Source organism: Haemaphysalis longicornis, unplaced genomic scaffold (genome assembly GCF_048455015.1).
Source record: "Haemaphysalis longicornis isolate Haplotype H1 unplaced genomic scaffold, Haemaphysalis longicornis Haplotype H1 scaffold_2, whole genome shotgun sequence".
Taxonomy (NCBI): Eukaryota; Metazoa; Arthropoda; class Arachnida; order Ixodida; family Ixodidae; genus Haemaphysalis; species Haemaphysalis longicornis.
In genome coordinates, this window is record NW_027526295.1 from 56766793 (window position 1) to 56792415 (window position 25623).

General features: G+C 49.2%; 1 protein-coding gene across 4 annotated transcripts in view; it reads right to left on the minus strand.

The window, feature by feature from the left end:
* Positions 1–25623, minus strand: part of LOC144168917 (uncharacterized) — a 39511-nt gene that overhangs the window by 3965 nt on the left and 9923 nt on the right. For 2 of the 4 annotated variants that reach the window (XM_077697912.1, XM_077697913.1), the window contains exons 3-6: positions 17812–17998; positions 15878–16036; positions 10850–11140; positions 4021–4184 (exon numbers count right to left, since the gene is read on the minus strand). In XM_077697912.1, coding sequence (XP_077554038.1) covers positions 4037–4184; positions 10850–11140; positions 15878–16036; positions 17812–17909 — 696 coding nt within the window. In that variant the 5' untranslated portion in view covers positions 17910–17998 and the 3' untranslated portion in view covers positions 4021–4036. Of the gene's footprint in view, positions 1–4020; positions 4185–10849; positions 11141–15867; positions 16037–17811; positions 17999–25623 lie in introns of all 4 variants that reach the window. The other 2 variants (XR_013322292.1, XM_077697914.1) reach the window with 2 other exon arrangements.

Consider the following 25623-nt stretch of genomic DNA (forward strand, 5'->3'; position numbering starts at 1 on the left):
CGTGACTGATGGCACAATATCTGCGAGCAAATGAAAGGAAGCCTCGGTCTCCGCAAAAAATGGAGCCTCCTGAGGCACCTCATCGATCCCAACTCAAGTAAAACAGTCACAGATCACAACATGACCAGAATTTTGAACATGTACACTGGCCGGCAGCAAGACCTCTTCGCTGAGCTAACATCACTCTACCTAAAAACGGCCAGAGGAGCCCTTCACCCTCCTTATACTGGCCAACCGAACACCAAATTGGACGCCGTTATAGAGATGCACGAGTTGAGGGCCGCACTTAATGATAGTCGGAAAGGAAGTGCTCCCGGCCGCGATGAAATTACATATAGCATGCTATTTAATTTGGATGACAAGACCCTGGAAGTTCTTCTGTACAAATTCAACGAATATTGGCAATCAAGCAAAATTCCAGCTGAATGGAAGGAAGCTGAAGTGCGGTTTATTCCTAAATCGAACAAACCACTTCATATTAACAACCCAAGACCCATCTCCCTGACATCCTGCATAGGCAAACTCATGGAGAGGATCGTGCTGAGAAGTCTAGAACCTTTCCTCGAAGCTACAGGACAACTCCCCAACACGATGTTTGGCTTTTGGAAACATCTTTATACCCACGATGTCTTGCTCCAACTAAAGCGTCAAGTGATTGATGTGTATGGTATCGACAACCCAAAGGCAATACCGACCTTAGACATCAAAGGAGCCTTAGATAATGTCCTACACAGCGCGATCCTTGCGAACCTAAACGAAACAGGGTGTGGAGCACGAGTCTACAAGTACGTGAAGGACTTCCTCACGAGCAGAACGGCCAAAATTAAGATCGGGAACGTCACTTCCGACGCAATCCAGCTCGGCAATAGAGGAACACCTCAAAAAGCAGTGCTGTCACCACTGTTCAACCTGGCACTCCTCAAACTGCCCGCCAAACTCCAGACAGTAGGAGGCGTGGAGCATGCACTCTATGCTGATGACATTACACTCTGGACCATCAAGAACCAATCAAGCATAATCACTATAACCCAAAAACTACAAGAAGCGGCATCCCTTGTAGAGAATGTCGCCCGTACCTGCGGTCTGGACTGCTCCCCGAAAAAATCGGAGTTGCTTCCACTGGACGGCCACAAACGCCTCAGCAAGGTTCGCAGCTCTAAGAGACCACCCATCCAAGTTGGCGGTCATCTGATCCCTGAAGTTGCCAACATTGGCATTCTCGGGTTGCACCTTCAAAAATCAGGAGCTAACACCATCACTATTCGAAAACTCAAGACCACATGCCGACAAGGAATTCAGTTAATCAATAGAATTACAAGTAGAAACCGCAGTATGACAGAGGCGAACATTACGAGAATTGTCCAGGCCTTCATAATTACCCGAATCATTTACAGTACACCATACCTCCGTCTGTCGGCTCGTGAAACTGGCGCGATAAACATCATTTCCTCCGTCTTTCGGCTCGTGAAACTGACGAGATAAACATCATTATACGGAAATGCTATAAGCAGGCAGTGGTCCTACCACAACGAACCAATACAGACAGACTAGAAGAACTGGGTCTCCATAACACGATTGATGAACTAATCTCAGCCCATGTGACGTGCCAATTCAGAAGGCTCGAAAAAAACGGGAGGCGGGGGCACACGTACTCTGACGCCTAGGCCTCCCCATGCATGGGCCTCCTGAGAGCGGATTAAACCACTTCTTACCGCCCACTTGGCGTTCTAGAATACACGTCGATCCCATCCCCAGAAACATCGTGACCGCAGGTGGAAAAGAGCGGCTACCATCGAAGCTCGCCTATTCTGCATCCCGCCAGAAGCGGTTCTCTACACGGATGCTGCAGCCCTCCCCATCAGGGGCGCCAGCTACAATCAAAAGCCTCTGGTTGCAGTCTTAGTCGATGGGAATGGACACACCGTCTCCACTATGACAATCTTTCCACCGGTCTCAGTCCTAGAAGCCGAAGAAATGGCAATCGTCTTGGCCATTGCCCAGGCACCAACAGGAGATTCTGCTCGGGAGATTCTGGAGATTCCCGAGCAGAATCTTTAGATTCTGCTTGGGAGAGAGCCCAGGAGATTCTGCTCGCCTCGTCATCAAGGCACCGCCACACAAGTACAACATTCCACCTACTTTGGATCCCGGCACATTCAGGCAACAGGGGCAATGAGCGAGCTCACGCAGTGGCCAGCGCTCTAACGCACCTCGCCCACAAGCATCGAGCCCCTCAAATTTGCCCTCCTCCACCCAGTTCTGGAAACACCGATTTCAAGCAAGACGAAACTGTGGACTCCATACCCGATAGCCTGGCATCTTTCGCCGAAATCATTAGCATTTCCGGTTCAGGCAGTGGTGGCTGCCACATCCCCATCCCAACCTCACGAAGCCACAACAGACAATGCTAAGGCGACTGCAGACAAATACTCTCACGTCTCCAGTCAGACTGCACCAGTTTTACCCAACGAAGTTCACCAACCCTCAGTGCAAGTTCTGTGGAGCCGACGGAACCATTGAGCACATGGTGTGGCTTTGCAGTCGCACCCCAAGCCTTCCGCCCGCCCCTGTTCCGGTTCCCCGGATCGGCACTCCTCCTGCCTTGCTTTCGGGACAGCCACCCCAACAAGCCATCACTAAGCAGCAGCATCCCCTCTCCCTCCCGTCACGCTCCTAGGCCTTGGAGGCTTATCCTGGACAGCCCCTCCCTCGAGGACCAGCGCCTACTGGTCGGCAGAGCAGAGGCCGCGTCCATGGCACTCGGATTCCCCTGAGCTGGAGTCTGGGCCTCCTTTCCCCAACCCTCTCCCCTTCTAAGGGCCAATAAATTGCGTTGCACTACCACCTGACCGAAATGAGGAGCAGGTGACCTCAGTTAGGAGGTCACGATGACGGTGACAGGTCAATGTGTGTGCTATCTACATATGAAGAAATTTTTTTCGCAAGCCCAGCACACATACTATTGCCCGTGAGAACCAGCAGACTAAGTGTCATGTGCTGCACAAGTGTGTTTCTGGGAGAAGGGGAGGTTTGGGCGGCATGCCACATGAAGGGCTCAAATCGTTTTTTGACACAACAAAGCTTCTCTGGGCTACACAACATGCTGTAGCAGAGATATGGAAGATAAACTGGGAATTACCACGGTTACCACATATAGTATGGAAGTATGGGCATGCCAGTACACACCAACAATACACCCAATCACAAACATGTCAAGTTAGCTTTGGGAGGCCACCGTGCACAGCAATCACCCTGCCTGCCAGCAATGGCTGGGAGAGAAAGCCACACTGATGTTGGAGGCCACTGAAACACTGGAGTTAGGGTAGCCACCTCCTCTACTCTTTTTTTTCCTTTTGAATAAAGATTTTCCATCAATCTGTCACTGGGGATTTTCAACAGGTGCTAAAGGCTCAACATACAGGTGGTTTTATTTTTTGCCGTCACTGGAAAAGGGCCCACCACGGCTGTGATGAAATCAGGTTATGCTCAGCGGCATAAACCGTCAGCCACTAAGCCGTTTTTGTGAATGCACGAAAGGTATAAGGAGCAAGATAAAGGTGTGGACGAAAAAACGTGGCGATGTATGCGTGCACAGATCTTTTTGCTAGAGGCAAGTGCACATCTATTCCTATAATAAAACACCAAGAAGGTGTGGCTCAGCTTCAAATTGGGGTACGAACACACAAGTGATAACATCTCAGCTGTGACCCACCCTACAGTGGCCATCTACAAGTGAATTTAGACTAGAGCTTTCCTTTCTAGAAAGGCAAGACATGCACAGTTGTGGTTTTTGTGTGATAATTGTTTCTATGTACAATTTCAAATAAACTTTCAGGAGCAAAAACCACACAGCTATTCTATTATCATGACTTCTTTCCAAATAAAATCACTCAAATCATTTTTTTGACAGCATTGACTACGATCTTACTTGTTATTGTAGTTGTGCGGAGAGCTGACTAGACTACCCAACTGTGCGCAATGTTCAAGACAGATTTTGTCTTGTAAAAAAGCGATTCTTACTTGTTTCAAACAGCGCTCATTGGTAGCAGTCACATGTAAACTGATGCGCAGTTTTCTTGCAGAGTACGGCACCAAGCAGGGCAGGTTGCCCTACGGCAGCGGCAGGTGCCCAGGTGGTGGGGCCCACAGATGACACTCGCAATGGTGGCGCTGCCATGGGAGAGCTGCACACAGAGGTGTGTACGAAATGAACCAATAGTAACGGTAAAGAAACCCTGCAGCCTTTTTTCACCTTTTTCCTAAATCTGCAATCTCTGCACAACATAGCCAACTAGTGCTTCCAGTACTTATAATGGGGGTGAGGGGGGGTCACAAAGGACCTCAGGTAAAAATTAGTTTTAAGCCCATCACATTTATCTACAAACTTGCTGAAAAGATTTTTCCCTCTTTCTGGGCTTTGGCGGTGTTTGAGCTCTCGAAACACATAATTATACAGGTGATGCAGCTATTGGCCAGCTAAGTAGCTGACCAATAGCCACAACACACAAAAGTTGCAGCCACAATAGTTGCAGCAATGAATGCATTAGATAGCCACTTTTGAAGCAAACTGCAACTACAAGGAGTATCTGCTGGGCCAAGCAAAACAGGCAATGCTGCTCTCTGCTGATAACAACAGCTTTTGCAGTGCACGAATGAAAGGGTGAAAGTGTTTTTTGGAAGTATTTCAGACTCCCTTAAAGCTGAACACATGCAACAACCTCAATGCAGGCACCAGGCACGCTGCAATGTCTGGAGGGCCCGTCTCAAGCGGAACGTGAGCCACAACAGCATCGCAGCCATGCACTGGGCGTCACGCGCACATCAGCAAGCAGTGGACCAAGCCATTCCAGAGACCATGCATACTTCGACCAAGAGCAGCCCGAGGCAAAAGTACAGAGGCTAAGTGAATCCCTCACTACCACTCGCAAACAGCTGAAGTGCCTTCGAGAAAGAGCGAAGCGCTACCAGGAAAAAAATAAGGCACTGGAGTGCCTTATTGATGACTTGAAGGCCAAGCATTTAATTTCTGATGAAGCTGAACAGAAGCTGCAACTGTTTGGTAATGTGCCCCAAGAAATCCTTGTCAGCTGGTCACACAATGCTATGCAGCAGCCACGAGGCAGGCGCTACAGTGAAGAAATGAAAAAATTTGCCACTACGCTCCACTATTACTCGCCACGTGCGTACGACTACGTGAGCAAGATGTTTCCTATGCCAAGCACGAGAGTAATCAGAGCATGGCTCAAAGCAGTGGACGGCTGGCCGGGCTTCACAGCCGAAGTTCTCGATGACCTGAGCCGCCAACATAAGGATGACACCCCCCGTGAACGGTTGTGCTCCATACTGCTGGACGGCATGAGCATAAAGAGATCGTGCGACTTTGACGCTTCCACTGGACGCTTCATCGGTTATGTGGACCTTGGCCACAGTCAAGAGCCCCAGGACGCCGACGATTTGCCACTGGCAACAGACGCCCTCGTGTTCATGGTGGTGGGACTGGCTGCACCCTGGAAGATGCCGTTCGGCTATTTCCTCAATGCTGGCCTGTCCGGTGAAGTGCTCAAAAACTTGGTGCTGGAGGCCATTGCATGCATCCAGGACTGCGGCCTGACAGTGGTAGCCGTTGTGTGCGATTGCCTTGGGGCGAACGTCTCAATGGCAAAACTTCTCGGCTGCCAGGTGCACGAGCACGCATACGAGGACCTCAAGCCATACTTCCCCAACCCTAGGAACAAAGAGGAGAAAATCTTTATGGTCTTCGATGCGTGCCATGGGCTGAAGTTGCTCAGGAACCTGCTGGGCGACAAGGGGACCCTGCTCAGCAGTGCCTATGGCGTAAGTAGTGTGTTTGAAAAGCACAAATGTGTAGTCGACAGTCGTTCTGTTCTTAACTCACAGCCAGAAAAGGCATCACAACGTTTACAGAAAACTTGCAAGCCATTTTCAATAGTAGAGACAGCGAAAGCGGAGACATTTTCGATATGCGTAACGTGGTTCAGGGGCCGGCTGTGGCTGCCGGCTGATGCAGCAGGCAACATCAACAGCTAAAGGTGCAAACTAAGAAGGCATGTATCTTTAATCTGCAATTCCTAGGCCTCCTCCCTACACCTCTTCACAAAATAATTTGGACAAATGGAAAATGGATTCTTGGAGCATCGCCAGAAGATGCGGGGAATGGTTTCGAGGGTGCACATACAGGGGCGTTCCGGGGAAAGGTATGATGAAGGGTGGGTTGGGTGAAGTTTAGTGGAATTTGAAAGTGTTCCGAAGTAGACACCGCATGTGCTCTTTGGAACTTGTACGATTGGTGTGAGCCAGGAGGTATGCAAGGTGGGCAAGGTTTCAACGTGCGGGACTTCCTCTGCATGTAACAAGTGTACGCCTGGAAGGTCTGCCTTCATGATAAGCTTTGAGGCTGACAACAGCTTGGCATGTGAGCACTCAAGCCCTATTACAGGCCCCCTCATAACCCTGAGTCCAGTGTTTGTTAAAGCGGACACACCTCACTAGGTAGTGGGGTGGGTGGCACGGAGAATTTCGAATGGCAGCATCAAAACAGGGTGGTTGGTGTATTTTTGAACGGCTCCTTTGAAGCGAATTGTTATTGAAGGGGTCAAAGTCAACAGGGAGGTCCTCAGTGTTATCACTGCAGAGGCAAATGTGGCGCAGCGTGTCTATTCTACAGCATCCACATAGAGCAGACCAGACCAAGGAAGGAGGTGTTTCTGAAGGGCTAGCGTTCTCTGTTCCCCGTGACATGCACGGTACATGGATACATTGCAGTGGGTATTGGTTTAATGGCAGCGTTTGCATGGCTTTAACACAGGAGAGGACTGTAGCAAGTAGTCGTTGTGACCTATACTTCGCTGGTTAAGAAAGTAGTTTCCATTAGGAGTTTTGGATAAACGGACCAAATGATTGGAAAGGCAGGCTTCACTAAGCTCTCCGCCATACTGTGCACTCCCAAAACGTTTGAGAATGGCAATGGGTATGTTGAAAGGAAGGTGCAAAGCAATTTGTATGCTTTTCAGATAGGTCAATGAACCTCTTATAATCTAAAAGCAGAAAGGATCATATTTGGGGGGGGGGGGGTATAAGGGCCCATGTGAACAATTAGGGCTTGGATTAGTTGGCTCCCCCCTCCTCCTCCTTAAAGGCGCCATGCAGGCAAAAAATGCAAGTCTGTTTTATTCAGGAAGTCTGGTATCTTGTAGTGGCCCCACCACTCATGCACAACCAAAGGCTGCTTCACTCACTGAGCAACTGAACAAGTAAGGCCAAAATTTAAATTCTCCTGTTGCATGTAATGCTTCATGACGTTGGCAATGCCATATCCATGAGAGGTACCAAAACCAAAGGCCGGTATGGTGGCTTATGCTGATGCAAACAGAAAAAACCTACCTTAAAGGAGCACTGACACGAAAACTTTATGTTACATTTTTATTGCTTTTATCGATGCTTAATGGTCTGGCCAACCTGAAACAGCACTTCAAATACTTCAGCGCGCGATAGTTAATTACACTGAACGGCCTGAAAATCGTTTGTTTCAAATTCCTGCGCTTTCATCCCGAACGGCGCATGTGACAGACTCCCTGCCTGACCTCACCACTTTGTGCGGACGTCACCGGTGCCCGCTTGAGAGTTGAGAGGGTGTTGCGCCCACTCGCCGCTTGTGGGGCCGCGCGCGTGAAGTGACGTCACGAGTTTTTGATGAGCGCTGTCGCGTCACTTCTTTTTCCTCTCCTGGAGTGATGTCACGCTGATGTCCATTTGCTGAGTGCCGCTCCGCGCACTGCTCCGTCGGCGCGATAAATGAGATCCAATTGAACTATGTCCTTCGCGTCGCAGGCCGCTCATATTTCAGCCAGGGTATTCTGTTGAGTGAAGGAAGCGAACTGTGCAATAATATTAACGCCGAAAATTGTTGTCAGTGCTCCTCTAAGGCAAACTTGGTACAGTTAACCTTACCATTGTGACTGCTACAAAAAGAATGTGCTTTAAATTTAGCTGTCATTCTGCAATCTCATCTGCACCATTCTGCAAGCTCATAATCTCCGTTAAATTTGATTTTGGCTATGGCAGGCCTCAGCCAATCACAATGAACTGCCCGTTATATGTCATAGGTGCAGTGCATAGCTAGTTGCACAGCTGCTCATTATTTTCCTCACTGTACAGCTTATTTGAGTGAAGTGTGTGCTGAAAGTTAGGGTGCTGTTATTCAAATGAGGCTGCTTTTCAAATCACCGAGACCTGATAGGATAAGCACAACATTATTAAAATGCTGGCAACCGATGGTTTAACGTGCCGTGGCGTTGGCCAACCATCAACCCGGGATTATGCCCTACCCCAGTTCAGCCTGTTGGTGGCAGGTCGTGAGGCTTGTGCTTTTTGAACGCACTCTGGGGCTGCTGGATGCCCCATCGTTGAGTGTCCTTGTCTGTGGACTGACTTCGAAGTTTGGGAGGGTATGTTCTGGATGTAGCTCCTTTAAGGCCCCCTCGGTGGTTGCAACTTCACTGGGCGAGAGACACAGTTGAAATTATGTGCTGTAATTTTTTGAGAAATGTTGCTTATCCCAGTAGTTTTGAATAAGCATCCCCAGGATTTTAGGGGTACAGAACTCTGTAATCAACTGGTAGCTCCAGTGTAAGCTTGTCAATTAGAAGTACAAAAATGGCAAATCTAGTGACCTTGACCAATAGGTCTGTTTGGCTTTGTTTTGCGAAGGCTATGCCCAGAGTGTTTAATAAAAGGTCACACCTGCCACACTTGTGCTCCAATAGCAGTGGGCCATTGAACGAGCACCAGCAAAGTAGCCGCTAAACCCTTGCCACATTGTGGGGACCCGCAGCAGCGAGGTATTAAGTGGGCACAGCTGCGACACCTCCGCACAGTCAGCCCGTGGCTGGATATAACAGCTGCCGCACTTGCTCTCCTGTGGCTCAAGGGCATGACGCGATGAATGCTCTTGTGAGGCGCAGAGTTGTAGAGCTTTTGGCGCAATAATTCGTATTTCTAGATAATTCAGAATGTATGGCTTGGTCCGGCCAAGCGGGATGGAAGTCTGTACAAAAAGTCCCCTAATTCGAACACGAGTAGGCACCACGCAGAGTTACTCTATATACACTAGTTGGGGAACCTCCACAGTTTTGCCTGGTGTGCTGGGGTAAACAGGGACAGTCACGGGGCGAGTTGTCGAGCCTGTCTTCTGCCAACATAAAGTTGAGGTAGTACTGAAGAGCTTGCGTTTGCTTCCGTAAGCCTTAAAAAGAAAAGCTGTAAAAACGTAAATAGCTCCTATTAGCGAATTTATGCCCTCCAATTTCAAAAGCAGCCTATGCTGGTTCCGCCATGAATAGTTTGAACTGCACGCCGCCACACCAGTGGCCTGATTGATTGATTGATTGTATGGGTTTAATGTCCCGACGCAACGCAGGCGATGAGGCATGCATCTTTCATCTCCGGATTAATTCTGGCCACCTGGGGATCTTTAACATGCACTGAAATCTCAAACACACGGCCGTTCTTGCTTTTCGCTTCCATCAGAAGGGTGGCCGCCGCGACCGGTAATGGAACACCACACCGGTGGGTTGATGCCAATAATAGGGCCAGTGCACTGTGCAACGGTACTGGTGTCCACACGCGAGGCTGTACTGCCTTTGGAAGGGAGATTGAAATGGAAAGGGTAGGTAAATTGGCTAAAACCAATACAAAACCACCGTGGCGGACGTTTCAGAAGGTGTGCTCTTAGTGGACTACGTCGATGTGGATGAGAGTGCAGTGGTGTGTGGTGCGCTGACCGGTCAGGAGAGCATTTCTCAGGTCAGAAACGCTGGTTTGTCAATGGCAGCGTGATGAGGAGCATGGAGCGCCAGTGTGCCTGCCTGCGCAAAGATTATGGCCAGAATTGAACGCATCCGCCTCTCCTTCAGTTTTGAAGAAGTCGCACGGTAGGCCTTCCGCTACACTGGCTCGTTAGAACAAAATGGGCCGATTGTTGCCTTCTATGACAGAAGGCAGAGTGCAATCATGGAGTTTTTAAGCGCAAAATTTTCGTTGCGGCCTACTGCTTCTTTGCATGCGAGTGGGATTGACGCGTTGCTTATACAGTAATAAAGTTGGGAAATGTGGCTTTCCAATTATAACATCAGCACCTCATTGCTGGGCATGTGGTAGCACTATTTTTCAAATTTGCGTGTTGCAGTTCATATTTGCGTGTGCACATTCCATTTGCCAATGACTCTACATCTGGGTTGGCTGCATCTATTACAGCTTGTGTCTGTACCCTGCTGTTTGCCCCATTGTTACTGATCTAATGGATAGCATCCACTTGCTTCATATTGGGTGCCAATTTGCGGGATGTCCCGTGATAGGTTGTTGATGCTGTTGAGGAACTCTGCCGTGAACAAGTCCATTTGAGAACAGAGGTTCTCTGTGTTAGCTTCAAGCTTACACTGCAGAGTTGTGCAGTGTGGTGGAGTTGGTGAAGCTCGATACATTCATTTTTATGCTTACGTAGGCTTTTTCCAGGTTGACTAGGCGGTCCATTGTTAAAACAGTGTTTCTGTTATCTAGCCACTCGCCATGCGCGGCGTTCTTTGCTGCAGCCTGGGTGGCCCCAGAGGCCTTCATGCATTTGGTAGGGGGGTTGTGGTGTTTGTGGGTGTTTTGTTTTAGCACGGTTTTCGATTGCCAGTTTGAGGATTGCATTTTTTAAACATGAAGCAAACGTTGCCTGTCTGAGCAGGTCTCTGCTCTGATGCTAGAAATTTTTGCTTTTACAGCAGGGGAAAGACAGGAGTGGTTGGTGTATGAGGACAAAGTGTGACAAAGACTTAGATTCGCTCACCTTTTTGTTGCCGCACGGATGCTTGTATTGAGAGGATTGCACGGGTTTTCTATTTCCCATTTCGGTTTCTTTTCCCCAAAGGTAATCGGACCCTCAGAGGTTCTTGGCTTGTGGCAAGGCATTTCCGTCCTCTTGGTTCCTCGGGTTATTCCTGCTTGGAGAATTGGGCTTCCGGTTGATCTTCCATAGAAAGTGGCATTTTGAGTGTAGGCTTGGGGGAATTTAAGGTGTTTGAAGAGGCGGTGGCGGGTTGCTTCACTGGTGCGGTGTAGGCCTTCGCACACGAGAAACCTGGGCAGACCAAGGTGGTGGTTTTCGGAATGAGGGGCTTCACATTCAGGGTATTTATGGTTTTACATTTGGGCCTGTTGTGATGGCACCCTGGTTGGCAAATACAGTGTCTGAATGGTGGCACATATTTAAGCGCAGTTATCATAAGTACCTTAGCGTCTTCCTCTTAGATACATAAACAGAAATGTGCAGTGTAAAAGTGCCTAAAGACGAACCATTGATGGTCCTCATGCGTTACTTGTTTGATTGAAAGGGAACGTCAACGTAACATGGCGAACAAGTAAGCAGCCAAGGACACAGTAAATTACGCGTAGGTACTCGTTAAAAGTAGACAGCCCTGACGCAAAATACCTTTATGTACACACACTGGCTCCCTAAACCTGGTACTCTGGTAATTTGCGGGAACACGGCATGTTACTTCTCCAACATTACCTGTTCGCTTGAGCTCAAGGTATATGGGACAAGCACAGAAGTTCCTAAAGCTTCCGTGAAAGAAGCACAGGGCCCACTCAAAACTAAACTCAAACCTTCCTCTTCGGCAATACGTGAGCCTTCGAAACCTGTCTTTCAATAAACTAAGCATCACTCTTAGATATTGGCTTAAGTCAAAGCTAGAGCTGGAACAATGTTAATAATATCCCATACCAATGAAATATGAATTAAAAAAAGTGTATGCAGAAAACTAAGGCCACTGGAAGTGATAAAAATATTGTCACCTTCCGAACTATCCACGTAGCACCGGACTGTTGAAATTGCCGTGTATGTGTGAGAATTCGTTAAGTGGCACCACTTTCCTTTTCTATCCTTCCGTTGTTTTCAACCTCCCATTCTGAACCCGCTTTTCTTCTTTTGTCTGCTTTCCCTTTACTTTTTTTTTGTACCAGAACTTCACCATTGTTTGCAAGTTGCTCTTTCACATTTCTATTTCACACTTCAAAACTTATTTGTGCTTATTGCCCATGCTTGATGGGAAATGTCCTCTGACCTCTCTCCCTAACCTTTTATTTTCATTCCCCAATCTTCTAAAAAAAATCCAGAGCAGCAACTGCGGATATTGAGCACTTGTTGGGTCACTCCCTGCCAATCAGTGACAATTTTTTTTAAAACCTGTAACACCCTTGGTCTCTTTTCCCCCCATTTCCCCCCATTCCCACTCTTTGTTTTTCGAAAACAGGGGAAGCGGCAGCGGGGGCAGGTGCTGTCGCCATACAAAACATTTCTGCTATGATCACTCCCCTACTCCCTCACTCACTCATATGTGAGCACTTCCTCGTCCCCTTCTTTCACTTTTCTCTCTCTCTGCTTGCTCTTTTTTTCTTTCATTTATGTGTTTCACTGTAGTTGTGATAGTGTGGCGGATTTTTGTATAAATGCGCCCAACTAGGACTGCATTTTTACTTTTAGCAAAGGCCAGACTGTTGGCCGAGACGTCAAATAAACCTCACCGTTGCCGCTATTGCCAAGGGTGTTCTATGTATAGTATATGCGCGTTCATATGTGTATGTGGGGCATTTGGTGTAATGCTGAATTTTGCTGTTTTAATTATAACTTGCTAACCATTTCGGTCATTCAACTGAGGTTTGCCTAACGTACTCTTGCAGATGAAATAAAACGTAAAAATGAATAATTCATGTGCAATGCTTCGTGCCAGTTTAATGAAATATCCTGGATTGCACATCATTCCTTTCACGAATAGCAACCACCGTGTATGCGCATTACTTTTCATTTTAAGCTTCATATTTTGCTCCAGATAAGTAACGTCTCCAATTTATTGCCATGGAGTGCCACGGTGTATTGAAAATGCATATCAGTACTCTTTCGCTATACATTCGTAAGGCACATATAGCCTTAAGACTATCCAGTACTATCCCAGACTAGTGGTTCCAAGAACCTAGAAGCCCACAGGCCCCCTCAGCACATGCTGATTACTGCATGCAAGACAGCACTGTGCAAAAGGTTTTGCAGAGAGTGCGAGGGAGCAACAAGCAAAGAATGGCTGCAATGTGGGTGTAAAAAACCTCAGAACGGGCAGTGACAGGCCCACCACGACTACAGTTAGTTTGAGCGCACACTGAAATGACGTGAGGCAACCCAAGACACCTACACAAAAAAACCAAACAACAGTTAGCTAAGTAACTTATGCAATAGGAGTGAGTTGTGCCACCATCAGAATACAAGGTTGTTGAAACACGATATCACTGGTCGCATTCCTGCAATTTCTGGCCATAAAGGGTTACAACATTATTAGCTTCAGTTTGCCATCTGAGTGAGTGCTATATAGCTGTTCTAGCAAGGTCATGGTACTGACTGAAGGCGTATGGCAAAGGCTCACTAGTCATACTATATGTGGGAAATAGCCCAGCGTGATAGGGTCCAATCAAGCTGTGCTATCTCGTACTGAGCCTTGAGGTCATTAAATAAATGCAACAATTCGCCAGTTACAAACACAATGCTTTGATTACAGGGCTGCTTACTTAATAAACCTGGATATTCTACTGCCTCGAAATGTTCTTCTTCCTGCAGTGCTAACATTCCATACAAAAGGATGGCAGCAACCAGCAACTTTTCGGAGCTCTGCCAGTGCATTTTTTTCATGTGCAGCGCATCCAGTGGAAGTACATACTCTTGCTGCACCAGCTACAGACCAAGGAAGGCCTTCATGCGGCCAACAAGCTTTCGAAGGCCCACGTAGAGTACCACCAGCAGGTGAGATGCGCTTTATACCTTACAGACGCATGAAATGTACAAAGTTTGTGATTTTGTCTTGAACAGGTGATGAAAGTAAGACTGGCAGCGCAAACATTCAGCAGCTCTGTCAGCAAAGCCTTGCAGTTTGCAGAAGAGCTCCGCCAGCCAGGGTTTGATGGCGCCAGTGGCACTGCCCAATTCATCGCGATGGTAGACAGGTAAGAGCATCAGCAATCACATATACAAGGCAGGCAGTGACTAACAATCATAATGGTGCTCATATTTTATGCTGTAAGTACGTATAATTACTGTAAAATGACTGGACAGAAAATAATACAAACCGTTGGGAGCACAGACACTCTTCAAACAAACACTAAGTAAACTAGGTCTGCGATCGCCCTTCAAGTATCACTATACAATTAACCATACACCCTTCTCGAGGAGCTTGGTATTCCACCTCACCCTGCTGGAACTCCCCCAACCTGTAAGAAATCCCTTGCCTAAACCCCACTCTACACACCCACTACATGTATTACGACTTGGATGTTGCGAAAAAGTGCCAGCCTAACAGGGCACAACCTCCAAATGGGCCCCCGGATAGTAAATGAAACTGCCCAGGAATCTGTCCTAGCCTGCCCTCCCTCAGCATCTGAGCTGCTGACTCTCCCTGTTGAACAAACATTCCCTACACCCCCCTTTTGGAAGCCTGCATTGCAGGGATACAAATACCCGCTCTAAATGCCATGCAGCTACCAGGGCTACTCATTCAATGCATCCTCACAGATACATCTTGAAGTAACTTCCTGTGTAATCCAAAACACCCGCCTTGGTGGCTCAGTGGCTAATACCCGTGACACAAGAAATTTAATGTCATTCCTATGGAATGTCATTCGGCCGACTTAATACTATTTTCTTGACGCTATGTTACACAGCCAAAATTAATGTCATTTGCGAATGACGGCAGTCGCAATGGGTAAAAACTTGCGTGGCGAAACTATTTTTTTCTACGCTTTCAAATGCACTTTAAGCAAGTTGCAGCAACTTATTCAACATGATTCAACATCATGAGCCAAGCTAGCGCTCGAGCAGCATGCATATGGCATGCCCTGCGATGAAAGGTGCAAAGCTAGAAGTGAACTTGCAAAGATGGCAGTGCAAAGTATGCACAGCCCTTCTGCACTTGGGAGCAGAGCACCAACAAGTAATGCCGACTCCTACACACGTCACTCCTCATAGCCCAGGTCGTCGCTCCCACACATTAAACACAACATCAATCATCCATCTATCAATCAATCCAATACACAGGAATCATATGCGGGATACCATAACACAGGCATCCAGGCACTACAAAGAATACACCGCAAACAAGCTTTAGTTGTAAGCCGCAGCCCTTATTGTCTCCCCTATCCTCGGTCATTTCAACAGTCTCATACGCAAAGTGTACACAACAACCCTTCAACAGGCTCAAACAATTAGGAATCTACAATTGTGCAGAAAATCTAACAGAAGTTCAATATCTCAGGAAACTGTTGGCTCTACAATTGTTTATTGGAGTGGGCAGATCCTCTGCAAACTGAAACTTAGAGCCACACTTGTAACATACCATACAACTGTTATCTCTCCGCATGTCCAATTTAAACTCATATTTCACCTTGTTTCCTGTAATATGCCCCCAGAATATCACAAAGAACATAAAAAGTAAAGAGCTGGGCTGCTAGCTAATAAATACCGCATCAAAGAAAAGGCACTTTGCGTTGGTTCAGCTGACTATAGACACAGTTTCAACTACAGCAGTTGCCTCAATCAGAACTAGTCGACACAGGTCAACGTGTTTGCCTGTGTCGCAGTGCCCTCAGCGAGGCTGAAAAACACGCTCGCAGTAATAACAAAGTCAGTAGGTGCGCTGAACGGTCAATTTTAAGTGAACATCTAAGGGGCAACATTGTATGAAACATGATTCTTTTCCTTAGGGCTTTTGATGCCCTCAACTCTACCAGCCCTGTGGCCAAGGGACTTAAGGCACCACTGAGAGCACAAACCTTTGAGTACCAGAGGGAGGCCATGGAGGCTGCAGGCCAGGACCTCATGGACCTCCAGCTGGAGTCAGGCAGACCAGTGGTGCAGGACGGCAGGAGGATGTCCGCTATATCCCTGGCATTCACCTTGAAGAGCGTGGTCATGCTGGCTGAATCGATGTTCGACTCTGAGCTGTGCAGGTGGGTACACATTGTAGCACTAGGGTGTACAGGTAAAAACATTATAAATGCTAGTTCACAAAATGTGGTAGCTGTGAACAGGATGTGTTTGAAGGATGGCTGAAGTTATGTGCATTTGAATTTGAAGGCCTGATAATGCGCCCTCTCGAAAGCATAAGTGTCAAAAAACAAGGGCCCTCTGTTTTCCAATGACATACGTTTAAGGCCAGTTTGGTGCATGATGGTAATTTCTAACAAAAATGAACACCTGAACTTCAGGCTCATCACGTGAGGCACACATGCAAAGGCATGCTATTGCACAGGCGCAGGACACTACTTCGTTTAGTAGGTTAACCCTTACCCCGGCAATGCATCGATTCACGTAAGAATCTGCAATGTTTACCTACTTCACCAGGTATGAACATTGCCGAGTTCATGAAATCCTATTAAGGGATTGAGATTATTGAAACAAGTTCTATGAAAAGTAAATCCTCCAATAAAAAAGACATCACTCCATGGCAAACGAAATCATAGCAAATTATTAACTAATGTATCTTCACAATAATGCAGAGTCCGTTTTGCCTTCATGTTTTTCTTGCACGTGCAATGCGAATCCTTTGAGGAGTGCTGCGTGCTTGGCAGGCAAACGTTTTCTATGGTGCTTGTAATGGGATTTGTCCTTGCATCCAATCAGTTCGCATGAACTGAGGTCTAAACACCACATCAACTGGCGTGCCTTTTGTGAGGGTCTTGTATGACAGCAACAAAATCTGCAATGATTACACAACCGTTAACCTAAATTACTTAACCATGATTCCTGTGGAAGCGCTTATGTTATCAGTACTTGGTCCATAGGTATACTACATAATGTAAAGCAAGTACAGTGAAGTACTGAAAGCCTGCAAAATGCGCACGGCAGTAGTCCAATTTGTTTGCATAACCTCCAACAGAGATGTCACATAAATGGCAGACATTTTTCATCCCACATTTGCCTCTGATGCACGCGTTACTGAAAAGCCAGCTGCAAGGTTAGTGTACAGGCCCTTCTACATTCACCATTATTCCTCTCCTCTTGTTTGCGGTGTACAGCTAAAGGCATAGTGGTATTGTCTTTTATCTCAACCAGTGTTTCAGTGCACAAACAACGAATAGACAACTTATGGCCTTGATGTGGGAAAAACACGTAATGAACGAATGACTGTCAACTACCAAACCACAGCAAACCACTAACCTTTAATTCCTCACCCTGCTGCTTTAAGGGGCAGCATTAGATCTATATTTCGAGCACAACCGTTGTGGAGCGCACAAAATCGGTACAGAAATCCTACTAGGCTGCTGCCCCGACATTTTTAGCAAGTTCTAGGAGGGTCCCCATATTATTTTGTAGGGTAGCTGTTCAGTTTAAATGCAACCCCTAAATGATTTCCACTGGCTGGCAAGACCAGGCAGTTTCACGCACGCTCTTGAACTACACTCTGGTCAATAGTGCTCCGTTCTGTGGCTGTGTGCCACCCAATGAACCCAAAACAGTATCACTAGGCAATCCACCACCATATGAATAAGTAAGCCGCCCAATCTTTCTGCTAAGGTGTGCATTTAAAGAACAGATTGCTGTTTAGTTGCATGATGTCAATGAAGGTGGCTAATGTATGCCTTGCATATAGCCGGCTCCAAAGTAAGGTTAAAAAAACTGTGCCGCAACTTCCCTTACAAATGTTTTTGTATGCGCCTGTTTTTTTTCTGCTGTGTGTAGGTACATTTGCACAAGCAATTTGGACCAGGACCCACTTGAAATGTACTTCAGTTGCATCCGGCAACGCGGAGGCTGGAACAACAACCCCTCTGCAGCGCAGTTCCGCCTCGCGTACCGGAAGACACTCGTTCATGCTGCTGTGCTGGCTTCCCAAAAGGCCAACGTGCAAGCACAGCTTGAAGGAATAACCCTATCCAGCAGCCAGGGGCAGCGCAGGAGTGCCTGCAGCCGAGAAAACAGCCCCGAAAACGAGGCAGCACTCATACCAACTGTGTCGGAACAAGCTGCACTTGACCATGACTACTTCCACCTGAGTGAGTTTTCCCGAGAGGTCGTTCAATACATAGGCGGCTATGTTGTGAGGAGCATCACGAAGCAGTTGCACTGCACAGAATGCGCTGGCCTCCTACTTTCAGACAACATTACGAGCCTTCTGACAGCTCTGAAAGACAATGGCGGCCTCATTGAGCCATCTCGGTTAGTGCACATCGCCCTTCAGGTGTCAGAGAACATCATACGTCGGGAGAGCCACAATGCCAACCTACGAGCTCCTGCGCTAACACTGAAAGCATTCAGCAACTTCGCCCAGCAGCACAGCTACTTGTTTGACGGCCTGGAGCACTACTGCGACAACCCTCCTCATGTCACGAACTTACTAAGGGTGGTCATCCACAAGTACATCGTGCTCCGCCTCAAGGCAATTGCTCGCCGCATCTCTGAAAAAAACAAAGGCTCCTACATAAGGCACAAGCTGACAAAGCAAGTTTTGTTTGCACACCAGTAGCGCCCCAGCTCAAGGAAAGTGTGGTTTTCGTCGGTTGCGGTGAGTCCCTGTGACAGGGAACTTGGTGACCTTGGTGCCATATTTGCGATCTTCAGTGTTTGCTGTACCATGTTCTGCCCCCGCCGGGCGACAGCGAGTCCCCATGAGAGGGAACTTGGTGGCCTAGGAGACCTTTGTGCTATGTTCAGTGTTTGCCGCACGATACTCTGCTCCATCGGCTGACAGCGAGACCCTGTGACAGGGTGTTTGGTGACCCTGGTGTCTTGTGGTGTTCAGTTTCACATGATATGGTCTGCCTGTGGGTCAACAGCTACTCTCTTGGACAGAGAACTTGGCGGCCCTGGTGTCTATTCCTGTGCTGTTCAGTGTTCGACGCACTCTGTTCTGCCTGTCAACTCACACCGATTACCTCTGACAGGGAGCATGATGGCCTCGGCGTCTTGCGTTGTGTTCAGTGTTGCCGCACCATTCTCTGCCCTTTTTGGCTGACTGTGCATCCCTGTGACACGGAACTTGGTGAACCTGCTGTCACTGCTCTGGTCTTTAGTGTTTGCTGCACCGTGTTGTCCCTGATGGCTGGCAGCTACTCCCTTGGACAGGGATCTCGGTGGCCCTGGTGTCTTTTCTTCTGCTCTTCCGTGTTTGTGTTTGACGCGCTGTGATGTGCCTCTCAGCTGACAACTAGTACCTTGGACAGGGAACTTCTTGCCCCTGCTGTCGTTTCTTGTGGTGTAACGTGTGCCGTGTTTGACGTGCTGTTATCTGCCTCTCAGCTGGCAGCTACTCCCTTGGACAGGGATCTCGGTGGCCCTGGTGTCTTTTCTTCTGCTCTTCCGTGTTTGTGTTTGACGCGCTGTGATGTGCCTCTCAGCTGACAACTAGTACCTTGGACAGGGAACTTCTTGCCCCTGCTGTCGTTTCTTGTGGTGTAACGTGTGCCGTGTTTGACGTGCTGTTATCTGCCTCTCAGCTGGCAGCTACTCCCTTGGACAGGGATCTCGGTGGCCCTGGTGTCTTTTCTTCTGCTCTTCCGTGTTTGTGTTTGACGCGCTGTGATGTGCCTCTCAGCTGACAACTAGTACCTTGGACAGGGAACTTCTTGCCCCTGCTGTCGTTTCTTGTGGTGTAACGTGTGCCGTGTTTGACGTGCTGTTATCTGCCTCTCAGCTGGCAGCTACTCCCTTGGACAGGGATCTCGGTGGCCCTGGTGTCTTTTCTTCTGCTCTTCCGTGTTTGTGTTTGACGCGCTGTGATGTGCCTCTCAGCTGACAACTAGTACCTTGGACAGGGAACTTCTTGCCCCTGCTGTCGTTTCTTGTGGTGTAACGTGTGCCGTGTTTGACGTGCTGTTATCTGCCTCTCAGCTGGCAGCTACTCCCTTGGACAGGGATCTCGGTGGCCCTGGTGTCTTTTCTTCTGCTCTTCCGTGTTTGTGTTTGACGCGCTGTGATGTGCCTCTCAGCTGACAACTAGTACCTTGGACAGGGAACTTCTTGATCCTGCTGTCGTTTCTTGTGGTGTAACGTGTGCCGTGTTTGACGTGCTGTTAGCTGCCTCTCAGCTGGCAGCTACTCCCTTGGACAGGGATCTCGGTGGCCCTGGTGTCTTTTCTTCTGCTCTTCCGTGTTTGTGTTTGACGCGCTGTGATGTGCCTCTCAGCTGACAACTAGTACCTTGGACAGGGAACTTCTTGCCCCTGCTGTCGTTTCTTGTGGTGTAACGTGTGCCGTGTTTGACGTGCTGTTATCTGCCTCTCAGCTGGCAGCTACTCCCTTGGACAGGGATCTCGGTGGCCCTGGTGTCTTTTCTTCTGCTCTTCCGTGTTTGTGTTTGACGCGCTGTGATGTGCCTCTCAGCTGACAACTAGTACCTTGGACAGGGAACTTCTTGACCCTGCTGTCGTTTCTTGTGGTGTAACGTGTGCCGTGTTTGACGTGCTGTTAGCTGCCTCTCAGCTGGCAGCTCCTCCCTTGGACAGGGATCTCGGTGGCCCTGGTGTCTTTTCTTCTGCTCTTCCGTGTTTGTGTTTGACGCGCTGTGATGTGCCTCTCAGCTGACAACTAGTACCTTGGACAGGGAACTTCTTGCCCCTGCTGTCGTTTCTTGTGGTGTAACGTGTGCCGTGTTTGACGTGCTGTTATCTGCCTCTCAGCTGGCAGCTACTCCCTTGGACAGGGATCTCGGTGGCCCTGGTGTCTTTTCTTCTGCTCTTCCGTGTTTGTGTTTGACGCGCTGTGATGTGCCTCTCAGCTGACAACTAGTACCTTGGACAGGGAACTTCTTGATCCTGCTGTCGTTTCTTGTGGTGTAACGTGTGCCGTGTTTGACGTGCTGTTAGCTGCCTCTCAGCTGGCAGCTACTCCCTTGGACAGGGATCTCGGTGGCCCTGGTGTCTTTTCTTCTGCTCTTCCGTGTTTGTGTTTGACGCGCTGTGATGTGCCTCTCAGCTGACAACTAGTACCTTGGACAGGGAACTTCTTGCCCCTGCTGTCGTTTCTTGTGGTGTAACGTGTGCCGTGTTTGACGTGCTGTTATCTGCCTCTCAGCTGGCAGCTACTCCCTTGGACAGGGATCTCGGTGGCCCTGGTGTCTTTTCTTCTGCTCTTCCGTGTTTGTGTTTGACGCGCTGTGATGTGCCTCTCAGCTGACAACTAGTACCTTGGACAGGGAACTTCTTGCCCCTGCTGTCGTTTCTTGTGGTGTAACGTGTGCCGTGTTTGACGTGCTGTTATCTGCCTCTCAGCTGGCAGCTACTCCCTTGGACAGGGATCTCGGTGGCCCTGGTGTCTTTTCTTCTGCTCTTCCGTGTTTGTGTTTGACGCGCTGTGATGTGCCTCTCAGCTGACAACTAGTACCTTGGACAGGGAACTTCTTGCCCCTGCTGTCGTTTCTTGTGGTGTAACGTGTGCCGTGTTTGACGTGCTGTTATCTGCCTCTCAGCTGGCAGCTACTCCCTTGGACAGGGATCTCGGTGGCCCTGGTGTCTTTTCTTCTGCTCTTCCGTGTTTGTGTTTGACGCGCTGTGATGTGCCTCTCAGCTGACAACTAGTACCTTGGACAGGGAACTTCTTGCCCCTGCTGTCGTTTCTTGTGGTGTAACGTGTGCCGTGTTTGACGTGCTGTTATCTGCCTCTCAGCTGGCAGCTACTCCCTTGGACAGGGATCTCGGTGGCCCTGGTGTCTTTTCTTCTGCTCTTCCGTGTTTGTGTTTGACGCGCTGTGATGTGCCTCTCAGCTGACAACTAGTACCTTGGACAGGGAACTTCTTGCCCCTGCTGTCGTTTCTTGTGGTGTAACGTGTGCCGTGTTTGACGTGCTGTTATCTGCCTCTCAGCTGGCAGCTACTCCCTTGGACAGGGATCTCGGTGGCCCTGGTGTCTTTTCTTCTGCTCTTCCGTGTTTGTGTTTGACGCGCTGTGATGTGCCTCTCAGCTGACAACTAGTACCTTGGACAGGGAACTTCTTGCCCCTGCTGTCGTTTCTTGTGGTGTAACGTGTGCCGTGTTTGACGTGCTGTTATCTGCCTCTCAGCTGGCAGCTACTCCCTTGGACAGGGATCTCGGTGGCCCTGGTGTCTTTTCTTCTGCTCTTCCGTGTTTGTGTTTGACGCGCTGTGATGTGCCTCTCAGCTGACAACTAGTACCTTGGACAGGGAACTTCTTGCCCCTGCTGTCGTTTCTTGTGGTGTAACGTGTGCCGTGTTTGACGTGCTGTTATCTGCCTCTCAGCTGGCAGCTACTCCCTTGGACAGGGATCTCGGTGGCCCTGGTGTCTTTTCTTCTGCTCTTCCGTGTTTGTGTTTGACGCGCTGTGATGTGCCTCTCAGCTGACAACTAGTACCTTGGACAGGGAACTTCTTGATCCTGCTGTCGTTTCTTGTGGTGTAACGTGTGCCGTGTTTGACGTGCTGTTAGCTGCCTCTCAGCTGGCAGCTACTCCCTTGGACAGGGATCTCGGTGGCCCTGGTGTCTTTTCTTCTGCTCTTCCGTGTTTGTGTTTGACGCGCTGTGATGTGCCTCTCAGCTGACAACTAGTACCTTGGACAGGGAACTTCTTGCCCCTGCTGTCGTTTCTTGTGGTGTAACGTGTGCCGTGTTTGACGTGCTGTTATCTGCCTCTCAGCTGGCAGCTACTCCCTTGGACAGGGATCTCGGTGGCCCTGGTGTCTTTTCTTCTGCTCTTCCGTGTTTGTGTTTGACGCGCTGTGATGTGCCTCTCAGCTGACAACTAGTACCTTGGACAGGGAACTTCTTGACCCTGCTGTCGTTTCTTGTGGTGTAACGTGTGCCGTGTTTGACGTGCTGTTAGCTGCCTCTCAGCTGGCAGCTCCTCCCTTGGACAGGGATCTCGGTGGCCCTGGTGTCTTTTCTTCTGCTCTTCCGTGTTTGTGTTTGACGCGCTGTGATGTGCCTCTCAGCTGACAACTAGTACCTTGGACAGGGAACTTCTTGCCCCTGCTGTCGTTTCTTGTGGTGTAACGTGTGCCGTGTTTGACGTGCTGTTATCTGCCTCTCAGCTGGCAGCTACTCCCTTGGACAGGAATCTCGGTGGCCCTGGTGTCTTTTCTTCTGCTCTTCCGTGTTTGTGTTTGACGCGCTGTGATGTGCCTCTCAGCTGACAACTAGTACCTTGGACAGGGAACTTCTTGATCCTGCTGTCGTTTCTTGTGGTGTAACGTGTGCCGTGTTTGACGTGCTGTTAGCTGCCTCTCAGCTGGCAGCTACTCCCTTGGACAGGGATCTCGGTGGCCCTGGTGTCTTTTCTTCTGCTCTTCCGTGTTTGTGTTTGACGCGCTGTGATGTGCCTCTCAGCTGACAACTAGTACCTTGGACAGGGAACTTCTTGCCCCTGCTGTCGTTTCTTGTGGTGTAACGTGTGCCGTGTTTGACGTGCTGTTATCTGCCTCTCAGCTGGCAGCTACTCCCTTGGACAGGGATCTCGGTGGCCCTGGTGTCTTTTCTTCTGCTCTTCCGTGTTTGTGTTTGACGCGCTGTGATGTGCCTCTCAGCTGACAACTAGTACCTTGGACAGGGAACTTCTTGCCCCTGCTGTCGTTTCTTGTGGTGTAACGTGTGCCGTGTTTGACGTGCTGTTATCTGCCTCTCAGCTGGCAGCTACTCCCTTGGACAGGGATCTCGGTGGCCCTGGTGTCTTTTCTTCTGCTCTTCCGTGTTTGTGTTTGACGCGCTGTGATGTGCCTCTCAGCTGACAACTAGTACCTTGGACAGGGAACTTCTTGCCCCTGCTGTCGTTTCTTGTGGTGTAACGTGTGCCGTGTTTGACGTGCTGTTATCTGCCTCTCAGCTGGCAGCTACTCCCTTGGACAGGGATCTCGGTGGCCCTGGTGTCTTTTCTTCTGCTCTTCCGTGTTTGTGTTTGACGCGCTGTGATGTGCCTCTCAGCTGACAACTAGTACCTTGGACAGGGAACTTCTTGCCCCTGCTGTCGTTTCTTGTGGTGTAACGTGTGCCGTGTTTGACGTGCTGTTATCTGCCTCTCAGCTGGCAGCTACTCCCTTGGACAGGGATCTCGGTGGCCCTGGTGTCTTTTCTTCTGCTCTTCCGTGTTTGTGTTTGACGCGCTGTGATGTGCCTCTCAGCTGACAACTAGTACCTTGGACAGGGAACTTCTTGCCCCTGCTGTCGTTTCTTGTGGTGTAACGTGTGCCGTGTTTGACGTGCTGTTATCTGCCTCTCAGCTGGCAGCTACTCCCTTGGACAGGGATCTCGGTGGCCCTGGTGTCTTTTCTTCTGCTCTTCCGTGTTTGTGTTTGACGCGCTGTGATGTGCCTCTCAGCTGACAACTAGTACCTTGGACAGGGAACTTCTTGCCCCTGCTGTCGTTTCTTGTGGTGTAACGTGTGCCGTGTTTGACGTGCTGTTATCTGCCTCTCAGCTGGCAGCTACTCCCTTGGACAGGGATCTCGGTGGCCCTGGTGTCTTTTCTTCTGCTCTTCCGTGTTTGTGTTTGACGCGCTGTGATGTGCCTCTCAGCTGACAACTAGTACCTTGGACAGGGAACTTCTTGATCCTGCTGTCGTTTCTTGTGGTGTAACGTGTGCCGTGTTTGACGTGCTGTTAGCTGCCTCTCAGCTGGCAGCTACTCCCTTGGACAGGGATCTCGGTGGCCCTGGTGTCTTTTCTTCTGCTCTTCCGTGTTTGTGTTTGACGCGCTGTGATGTGCCTCTCAGCTGACAACTAGTACCTTGGACAGGGAACTTCTTGCCCCTGCTGTCGTTTCTTGTGGTGTAACGTGTGCCGTGTTTGACGTGCTGTTATCTGCCTCTCAGCTGGCAGCTACTCCCTTGGACAGGGATCTCGGTGGCCCTGGTGTCTTTTCTTCTGCTCTTCCGTGTTTGTGTTTGACGCGCTGTGATGTGCCTCTCAGCTGACAACTAGTACCTTGGACAGGGAACTTCTTGACCCTGCTGTCGTTTCTTGTGGTGTAACGTGTGCCGTGTTTGACGTGCTGTTAGCTGCCTCTCAGCTGGCAGCTCCTCCCTTGGACAGGGATCTCGGTGGCCCTGGTGTCTTTTCTTCTGCTCTTCCGTGTTTGTGTTTGACGCGCTGTGATGTGCCTCTCAGCTGACAACTAGTACCTTGGACAGGGAACTTCTTGCCCCTGCTGTCGTTTCTTGTGGTGTAACGTGTGCCGTGTTTGACGTGCTGTTATCTGCCTCTCAGCTGGCAGCTACTCCCTTGGACAGGGATCTCGGTGGCCCTGGTGTCTTTTCTTCTGCTCTTCCGTGTTTGTGTTTGACGCGCTGTGATGTGCCTCTCAGCTGACAACTAGTACCTTGGACAGGGAACTTCTTGCCCCTGCTGTCGTTTCTTGTGGTGTAACGTGTGCCGTGTTTGACGTGCTGTTATCTGCCTCTCAGCTGGCAGCTACTCCCTTGGACAGGGATCTCGGTGGCCCTGGTGTCTTTTCTTCTGCTCTTCCGTGTTTGTGTTTGACGCGCTGTGATGTGCCTCTCAGCTGACAACTAGTACCTTGGACAGGGAACTTCTTGACCCTGCTGTCGTTTCTTGTGGTGTAACGTGTGCCGTGTTTGACGTGCTGT